Source organism: Filicampus tigris, chromosome 5 (genome assembly GCF_054856515.1).
Source record: "Filicampus tigris isolate MCC_2025a chromosome 5, RoL_Ftig_1.0, whole genome shotgun sequence".
Lineage (NCBI taxonomy): Eukaryota > Metazoa > Chordata > Actinopteri > Syngnathiformes > Syngnathidae > Filicampus > Filicampus tigris.
This window is the reverse complement of record NC_141221.1, coordinates 12444269-12454520: the sequence shown is the minus strand read 5'-3', so window position 1 is coordinate 12454520 and position 10252 is coordinate 12444269. Positions and strand designations below refer to the sequence as shown.

The following is a 10252-nucleotide window of genomic DNA, read 5'->3' as shown; positions in this document are numbered from 1 at the left end:
ACAAAACACGGTTGTGATATTTCTCAACATTGGGGTATAATTGGCAAATTTTCTTTGTGTCAAATGTGGAAATTCAGAGACGTCATCAAATTTGTAGTTCGAAAGTCACTTGTGCGATGGTTCACTTGCTGAAGCTCCATGTGAACAGCTTGGGTTCAATTCCCAGTCGTTCGCAGCCGTGATTGATTACAGCTCACCTGTGACCCTAATGAGGATAACCACACCCTACTAAGGACAAGAGGTACAGAAAATGAATGAATGAATGTGCAAAATTGTACATCGGAAGAGCTTTAAGCAAGACTTTAACCAGCGGGTTGGCTCAGCTTTCGGCATTTTGGTGTAAGATTTCACCTGAAAAGCTTCTGTATGTTGGTGAAAGGGCAACTCAATTTTAGACGCTGAGGCTTCGGTTTAACAGCTGTGAATATCAAGTGAAAGACCATGACCCGGATCTGTGGTTTTATTGCTGCTCTGAAAACGCCTTCCTATTCCCTGTATTCTGTGGCGGTCAGGTCTTCGAAAAGGGGTGAGTAGTTTGACTCTTGACAAACCTGTTAAAATATTGGCTGTTGATTAATTTCATTCACATGCAACCGATTGTTTGATCTTGACAGTCAGCTGTATTTTGATAGCTGAGGAGCATTGACTTTTCAAAAACAGTTGCATGTTTTGTGAAATATTAGCATAGATGCTTGGCATATTTCTGACATTAATTACAGACAGATTGGCTGCTTAGGCGGATCATTAATTGCGCAACAGCAAAGGAGCATTTCTTGTCATGCTGACACACTGGGATGTCATGGGGTGTGAAAGCATGTACAGCTGTTGACGGCTGCAGTGTGTTGACTGTAGCAGCACTGCTTAATTATAGAGAAAGTGGAAATGTACTAGACGCGTTACGTGTTCGCGAGTAAACAACAATGCAATAAAACGGTGACGATGGTTGAATTGCACATCGCATGATCTTGTTTTGTCTTGGCCAACAATGAAGACTGTGTTAATGTTAAAAAAAAAAAAAAAAGTATTGAAACATGTCATACCGGGAATCAGATGTGTCAAGGGAATGATAAGCATCTAATTGTGGGCATCGCTGTCTGCTGATGCCATTACGACATCAAGTTGTGTTCCTTTTCACACACTTTGTTGCTATTCAAATGTTGATGCTCAAGCTGCCTACCTGAAGCTATGTGCCATATTGAGTTTTTATGACAATGGGAAAATCTAGTCCCCTCCACTACACACAAACATCTGGTTGACACATGCTCCATAATCAATCATTTACTGTTTTCAGAACAAAACAAGAAACACCTAGGCAGACATATCTGTAATTGTGCTTTTCAAAATATTTGCGGATGCGGGCATTGTTTTCACTTCCAAACTTCCTCTTGTACTCGTTGAGCCAAATGTATTATTGGAAAAGAACAAACAACAAACCATCATTTGGCCTCCTCTGGTTTTGCTGGTGGGACTGCGTTTGACCTTGAAAAATCAAGTGATGTATTTGTTTACCGTCAGCACTAAAAATGCCCCACGCTAAGAAGTTTATTACAAATAGACTGAAAAAGAATGCAACAAAACATGAGGAATTCACCCTTGTTATTTGCTTATATATGTATGTATATTCATATACATATGTGTATATATATGTATGTAATTTATTTTTGTTTTAATTAGTCTTAAGAGCAAGTTTGAGTTCTTAATAATTTTTTTATTTTTGGGGAAAATCTTTTGATTCCGTTTAGTTTTTGGATTTTTTTTTCTTTTCAAAAGTTTGTCGAGTGCATGATTTAAAAAAAAAAAAAAGTGTAACAAAGTAAACCTCAAACGTTTGACCTTCCTCCTTCTGTGTGGATGTACAGCAATACCCAAATGAATACATTAAAATGAACCCTGAAAGCAGATGTATTATTAACAAAACGAAAACAGACATTTTTGCTATAATTATAGTTAGTTTTATTCAATTTTAGTTCTAGTTATTTCATTAGTTTTCTTTATAATAACCTTGTTGTGTGGTTGTGGGTAACTACCACCCATTCTCTGGCTCCACACACACACAGAAGTACTTTTTTTAAAGTGGCTAATTTACATGAAGCATGGCAGGAACGGTGTGCGACTCAGGCAGAACATGGCTGGCTTCACATTCGTAAGTTTTACCTTTAGAGATGAATCAAAAGAGCAGCTATAATGCACTATGCCTAAAAATGTCTAAAGTAACAATACTCTTCCTCGAGTACTCAGTACATCTTTTGGCTACTTTACCCACTTCTGTTCATATCTCAAATGTAGCTGACCTGATACTTGATGAATGTAAGGCCAGGTTTCACACCTGCGCAGAACTTCCTCCAAACCACCTGATCTCATTATTCTATCCATTGTTATATTTCAGACGGTGAAAGAATTTTGTAGCTTCTCCTGTAGTTGTGATTTGTTTTACTAGTTCAGCTGAATTAGCCCGACGCAAGCAGGATTCCTGACGCAGGTAAACTTTGACTGAAGGGATTCATATGCCTGCTGGGCTTTTTATTGATGATGCATGTCACTGCCTTTACTTTAACAGCTCTGTTCAAAATCCTCATAGAGGTTCTCTCAATTCTGATTACATTGATTTTTATTTCTTAAATTAAAACACACATGTTTTTTTGTTTTTTTTTGTTCCAATGATCGAAAAACTTGGAAAAGAACTGTTTTTTCATTGGACAGAACTGATATTTTGGTGTACTTTCTGTGCACAATAGTTGTAGTTTAATATTCTCCTAATCCTTGATTATGTGTTGGGCCATTAAATGTGCACAGCCAATACAACAACACAAGGGAAGAGTAAAAGATCTCAACTGATCTTGACAAGAACTACACTGGGCTCTTAAAGTCTGGCATGTTCTCACAGCTCTGTTGAAACCAGAGAAAGGACATTGAAGAATGATGTGTGCTGATGAAGTTTCAGACGGGAAACAAAAGAACAGGTCAAACCGAGCCACGAGAGGAGCAGAATGATGCGGAATGGATGTAGACAGGTTTAAAGTTTAGCCACTTCTTCAATTACATAGACATTACAAGACTATTTTTACTTGAACTGATTTTTTTTTTTTTTTTTTTTTTAAATCAATTTAGATTTATTTAATTATAAAAGTGTTCATAACGATATACAAATACTGTAATGGTCTTTCATTTAATAAATTTGTTTTAATTTTTTAATTCTTACTTTTTGCTGACTATAGTGAGGCATAATGGCAAATATGATTCCCTGCCGTTTAAATGTTTAAAAATAAAGTGGAAGTCAACCTATACATTTTTTTTTACAACGTTTACACCTTCACTAGTCTAAACACACCATTCTGATTAATATTGTTTGTGAAATATGAGTTACGCATTAAAATCCACACATTTTTGTCCATCTCAGGAGGTGGCCATTTTGCCGCTGTTGTCCACAAAAAATGACATCACAGTCGTCAGGGTTCAGGTAACAACCAATCATGGCTCAGCTTCAGAAAACATGTCAGTTGTGATTGGTTATTACCTGAGTCCTGAGCAACTGTGATGTCATTTTCAGTTGACTGAAAATGGGAAAATGGCCGCCACCGGAGATGGCTAAAAACGGGTGGCTTTTGGCTGCTTAACTCAAATTCCACAAATGCAATATTAATCAGAATGGTGTGTTGAGACTAGTGCAGGCGCATTGAACATATTTGTATGAAGAAAGTTTTCATGTTGACTTCCCCTTCAAGGAACAAAAACACAAAATACGGAAAATACAGATTGATTTAGCGTCTCTCTAATCTGATATTCATTTTTTGCAAGCATGTGAGTTTTTTTTAAACAATTTTTATTAGGCATTTACGTAGATGTATGTACCTGTATTATAAATCCCCATTAAAAATACAAACATGAATAAATAAAAGTTGTTTAATTGTTGTATAATTTACCAGATTGTTTACAATATTGGTTGCCGTGTAGTGTTTTGTTGGTGTAACACAAAATGACTTAAACTGTAGTGCTTTAACATGAAGCTGCGCATAGGAAATACTGCACATATGTAACATTTCTGTTGTAGAAAATGCAAGGCAGTAAAAGCATGTTCTGTAAACCTGTCTGTGAATCACATAGTGACGTGCCGCATGTAGGCGTGTGTGGCAGGGGGGTGTGGCTGCCCTCAAGACTGGCAGTGGCCCAGTCCAAGAATCTCTTCTTTATAAGACCAGTCTGGTCCTTCCAGCTCCACAGCCTCACATCTGCTCGGTGAAACCTGCTCCTTGCTTCCCAGTGGCCGGCTAACAAGACAACATGGGCAGACAAAAGATCTATTTGGAAAAACTGGCAAAGACCTTCCAGATCCGCAACCTGCTGCTTCGCCAGGCCTTGGCAGAATGTCTGGGCACACTCATCCTTGTGGTAAGTGCTTATAGAGTGATAGACAGACAGATACTTTATTTATCCTGTGAGGGAAGTTGGCACAGCAGAAATATTCACGCATTTAGAGTAGACTTTTAATACAGAAAACAAATAGGCTACAAGAATAGCATTAAAAAAAAAAATAAAAAAAAAAGATTGTATCAGTAGCCCTGTCAGGCTTTCAATAGAAAGGTGAACATGTCATGAATGTTTAATCTGTATGCTCCACCTCCTTTTCAAGTCATTTTTCTCCACTTTCTATTATACAGCTCTATAATCAGTTACTCGCTAAATTCCAGTGTTCCTTTTTATCAATTTTCTGTGGCAATATTTGCGATGTATGGCTGCAAAGTCAACTCCAAGTGAGACCAAGTGCACACTACAAAGCAAGCATTCTTTGAATTGTAACAATGTCAATGTTAGGTTTGCATGCACTATTGATTTAAGTGCATGTATAATATTTACAATGCGTGAAAAATTTGGAACCAGGATCCAAGGGAAGACATCCTTTCAAATGACCGACTGCTTCACGGTAATTGTCTTAACTATAGAAAATGATGGAAAAATCACAAGCAACTCAAAAACAAGCGTTTAGGTTCTTTTATGGGTTAACATTTTAAAAAGCTATTATGAAAAAGAAGCCTTATAGGGCCAAGCATGAGCCTAATGTATTCTGTAGTAGCAACAAATAATTGATGAAAGGAAGTAGGAAGCAATGAAATTAACTGACTGTCCGCCCCAATTTAAAATGCTACAATAAAAAACAAAATGTAATTCCAAAAATGTAATTAAGTCATATGACGAAAGGTGTGGCTGCCTAATGCCCAATGGTGACACACGTAAATGGAACCCTGAGTTGTGGAGGCAGAACAATCGTGTGCGTGATCTGATTTGACTTCAGAGTGTTACTTAACATCCTCTCGCTCTGGTGATGAAATTTGAGTTTCTGCTGGTGACAAAGCAAGCGACAAGCAAGGGTGTGGGCTCGCTAGGTGTGAGCGCTTTGTTTATTTGCAGAACTTTTCAAAGGCCAGTTTTCCCAAATGCTTCTTAACCTCAGAATAACCACATTTGTGGTATATGGAGACTCTCTTTATCAACAGATGTGATGCTATAGTAGAGAAATGAACTGCAAAACTGACACGTATACACACACATTCAAACACAACACTATGATGGATGATGATGGAGCAGAGCATGGAAAGTTTTAGGTTTCCATTTTAACTTACTGAACTAACAAAGAAGGGGGGGAAAAAAAGACTACCAGATGTTTGTTTTTTGTTTTTTTTTTGTTTTTTATAAATAGTTTTAACCAGAGTGTTGAAGGCTGTCTGTAGCCGCACTGTTGCACGACTAGCTGAATCAGTCAGTTTTAACTTTGGTTGGGATGCGGTGAGGTGCTCTGAGTGAACCACGATTTGAAAACAAAAAGGTTGGACATTGTACATACAGTGGAATATTATGAACTTTTCAAAACTTATCAAAGCAGCCTGTAACAGCAACAGAAAACAAGGCACCATTTCTGTGGTATTTTAATGAGCGGCCCCATCTGGGTGTTTGGGTGATAAAATCCAGGTGCTGTGAGTCTGGATGCTTTTTTCCTGCGGTCTAATTGCAAAATTAAGAGTTTTCAGGCCACTCATTTCTTGAACCTACCAATTAAAAGGAAAAATACACTAAGCAGTCTTTGCAGTAGGTGCTAGGCTTCCTCATGTGCAGACGAATACCAGTTTGGAGAGAATCATCTGCTCAAGACATGCTCCCAAACTAACATTCATGAAATTTTTGGCTGATTGTAGTGACATGATGATATGGACACAATGGAGCTTCTATAATTCTGAGCTGACTCTTTTGAATAGACTCTTGTTCCTCCAGTGATAATGATCATTATACCTTTGCTTGACCTTGACTGGCTAACAAATCACATAATTACAACACCTAAATTACCAAAACATACAGTGAAACCTCAGAAGATGATAACAACCAATTCCAGGGGGTTTATGGACCTCTGATTTGATTGAATTCATAAAAATGAGAAATGAGCTGCTAGAGGCTAAACTTAAGCCCTTATCAAACATGAGACAGTTAGACATAAACTGATTTTCAAAACAGTAAAACAAAGTGTAAAAGAATATAAATAAGGACAGTAGATGCAAGTCTCATCCTGTGTTGAAAGCCAAAGAATTAAAAATGGACATGGGCTTGTCTAATGTGCACCGGGAGGTCATTCCATCGTTTGTCAACCCCTCGGAGCTTCCGCTTAGACTTGCGGTAGCTTGAGAAGCAGCTGGTGAACTGACCTGAGGCACTGGGCAGGAGTGTTGGAGAGGTAAGCAGCTCAGAGAGGTAATGCAGGGTGGGACTGTTTAGAGATTAGAAAACAAATAGCAGAATCTTAAAATGGATGCCAAAGTGGACAGGCACCCACGGGCTGGAAGCCGGAATCAGTTATATGTGCTCCCTCTCACGTATTCCAATTAAGAGCAGCAGCGTTTTGAACCAACTGGAGACCAAAGTGAAACTTGCACACTTTTTAGTGTAGATACTTACTTATTTATATTTATGTCTATCTAGATGGCTAGCTAGCAGCACAAGAGATCAGCTTGTGTACACTTGCGTAGTTAGCTAGCTAGCTATGAATTCTAGAGAACTATTCAACTGGCCGTTATTACTGTGAATCCATACACATTTTTATTCAACTCATATATACAGTATGTAAACTGATAACTAGTTTTGAACTCAGAAGTCGAGAATAATACTTTGTTCAAGTTACTGTAATAACGTAACAAGAAAAGGCTTGCACTATCAACATTGAATATTCCATATGACAATTTGTAATTTTTGGTACAGATTTTAGCAAACATCACAGAATGACATGCTTGGTTAGCTTTCGTTGGTCACATAAAATCATGCGGCAGGCAAGATCTGGCCCCCGGGCATTGAGTTTGACACCTGTGATGTAGTTGATCACGCCAACTTGTTTTGCAGATGTTTGGCTGCGGTGCCGTGGCCCAGTTGGTGTTGAGTAGTGGTTCTCACGGTTTGTTTCTGACAGTCAACTTTGCCTTCGGCTTTGCGGCCACCTTGGGAATTCTGGTCTGTGGTCAAATATCAGGTATGCAATCATATTTTCACTCAAATGTACAGTATTAGATGTAGCACCGCTGTTGACTGTCTCTGTACTCATCACAGGAGGACATCTCAACCCCGCAGTGACGTTTGCCCTCTGCCTGCTCGGGAGAGAACGCTGGAGAAAGTTCCCCATGTACTTCCTCTTTCAGACAATCGGCGGTTTCTTTGGTGCAGCCATCATTTTTGGCATGTACTACGGTAAGGATGAATCAGAATTTGTTATTGAGTGGATTAGGGCTTTCCAAAACTGAATATTTGATCAAGTTGGCGTATATGTATTCATAAAGGATATTTTGTTTCATGCAATAGTGTGTGTTCTTTATCCTTTAATTTACTGGTATACTTAAGGAGTGATCAAATTGTAAAATGTGTCTTGAACTGAAATTGTCTGGGAGATCTCAATAATCCAAATTCCTCAGCAATCACTATTTGCTTACAACCTTTAACCAATGCAAATATTTAAAATAAACATTATCTACTTCATACTTTCAAAGTGTCTCAAATCCCAGAAGCAAAAAACATGACAAAATCAAAACATAGCCCAACCTTCTATCACTGAATGAGGCATGACCAAACTTTTCATTGAGTACTACCAGTATGCACTTCTGACCACTTTTTCTCACCCCTTCAAGCTATAACAAATACACATACCTAAAACCACACACATGACTCATAAGAAATGGCAAAATCTTAAAATGGATATGATTCAACAGATGAAAAAATATCCAGCAGTCCCAGCCAATAGGCCCCAGGCTTTGAAGAATTTTGTTTTCATATTCCAAGCTTCCAAAAAGGCTAAACTAAAATGGCACACTAAACCACAGCAAAGGCAAAGCAATCGTAACTTGGATCAGCAGCAAACTGTACATCTCCAAATACATGGATAATTATTGCTCCAGATATGAATGAAAATACTCAAAATGGCCCTCTGAGGAACAAGGAAAGCACCTGGGCAGAAGTAAGCAATAATGTTAATTTCTTGATTGAACCCATTCAGATGCCCTGTGGGACCATCCTGGTGCATTCAATGTCACTGGCCCAAATGCCACAGCTGGAATATTTGCCACCTACCCTGGAAAACACCTCACCATTGTCAATGGCTTCTTTGATCAGGCAAGATATTGAGTAACATCTGTCATAAAATGCGTCATGATTCCTTGAACTTACAATTTCCATCCTTGCCTTGCTGCAGATTATTGGCACAGCAGCACTGATCGTTTGTATCCTGGCTATTGTTGATCCCTACAATAATCCCATCCCACAAGGATTGGAGGCCTTCACTGTGGGTTTTGTGGTTCTGGTCATTGGCCTGTCTATGGGATTCAACTCTGGCTATGCCGTCAATCCCGCCAGAGACCTGGGACCTCGTATTTTTACTGCAATGGCTGGCTGGGGAGTCGAAGTCTTCACGTAAGCACACATTTTCTTTTATAATGATAATCGTTGTCGGTTCTTTTGGAGAGCGCTCCCGAAATGCTCACAAACATCGCCATTGTCCTTTGCAGTGCAAGAAATGGTTGGTTCCTGGTGCCCGTTTTTGCCCCCTTCCTCGGCACGATCATCGGCGTGATCATCTACCAAATGATGGTCGGCTTTCATGAGGAGGGAGAAATACGCGACCGGAGAAACGCCGAGGCAGAGGAGAACGTGCGGCTTACCAACGTCGCCACCAACGACAAGTCGAAAGAAGCCACCAAACAAGTGCACTGAGCGGCCAGGTGTGATCCACTTTTTACTGCAGTCTAACTGCCAGATTTGTCTGGTCTTGAAATGAAGCTAATTGGCTTTCTTTGTGTTATATTGCATTACGTTTGTAGTAGAAAGATGCTAGAGGGGAGAAACATAACAACACAGACATTCTTTTAATAATAGATGAAAATGTTGACATTGTGTCCCTGGTCTTCAAGCTGAAACAGTGTTTTATACTTTGTACCGATGTAGTTTAAAATACCTTTTTATGAAGAGATTTATATCTTAAATGTCCAAACAAGCATTTAGATAGACATGGCCTCATTTTAGTTTCCATGTCAGTCCGGACAATTTCAATATTTAAATTTGAATTTGTGATATTTGACAAGATTTTTTATATTTCACTGTGGGGAAACAAAACCATCACAATGATGTCAGTGTGTTTTTCTAATGTCACAAATCACTTTTTTTTCTTTTTTTTTTCTATCTCTCACATGTGATTACCGGTAGTCATGACTTGGTACAATATATGCTCTTTCATGTTTGTTGATTCACAGCCTCACCTTTTGTGACTTGTGTTATGGTGCTGGACTGGAATATGAGCCTCTGTGTTTTGTATGTAGGTTGGTGGGTGATTCTTTTGTACAGATACAATAAAAGTTGTGTTTTTATCATTTTCTGGATGTGGATGACATCTTTGTCTCTAGCAAATGTTGTTGTCATTAATACTGCAATGTTTAAAATTCTGGCAAACGTTTTCTACTAACCTGTGACTTCAGTGCCAGTGCAATAACCTTTTGCTGTTCCTCTGAGAATTACTATATTCATTTTCAGTTGTGTAAAGTTAGAAACCGCGGCCACACTGATCAGTAAAACATGATTTTTAGTTTCAAAATCAAATTCCGCTATTGCATCACTGTGCAGTATTTCATACAGCGTTGACATTTCTGCTCTATTTTTACGATGAAGTAAGCTGAACTAAGTTGAATGTGGAGCTTGACCTTTTAGCATGCTAATTTGCTTTCACCGCATTTCCTTTTTGTCA

At 38.7% G+C, this 10252-nt stretch overlaps 1 protein-coding gene across 2 annotated transcripts; it reads left to right on the top strand.

The window, feature by feature from the left end:
* Nucleotides 1–79: 79 nt before the first annotated feature.
* aqp3a (aquaporin 3a) lies at nucleotides 80–9884 on the top strand. Of its 2 annotated transcripts, none has more exons than XM_086031222.1 (7): nucleotides 80–526; nucleotides 4259–4386; nucleotides 7375–7501; nucleotides 7579–7716; nucleotides 8516–8631; nucleotides 8711–8928; nucleotides 9024–9884. In XM_086031222.1, the coding sequence occupies exons 2-7, from the start codon at nucleotides 4279–4281 to the stop codon at nucleotides 9226–9228; spliced, it is 912 nt and encodes a 303-aa protein (XP_085887348.1). In that variant the 5' UTR covers nucleotides 80–526; nucleotides 4259–4278; the 3' UTR covers nucleotides 9229–9884. The 2 variants fall into 2 exon arrangements, with proteins under 2 accessions (XP_085887348.1, XP_085887347.1); XM_086031221.1 differs by having other exon boundaries at nucleotides 84–526; nucleotides 4211–4386.
* Nucleotides 9885–10252: the final 368 nt, after the last annotated feature.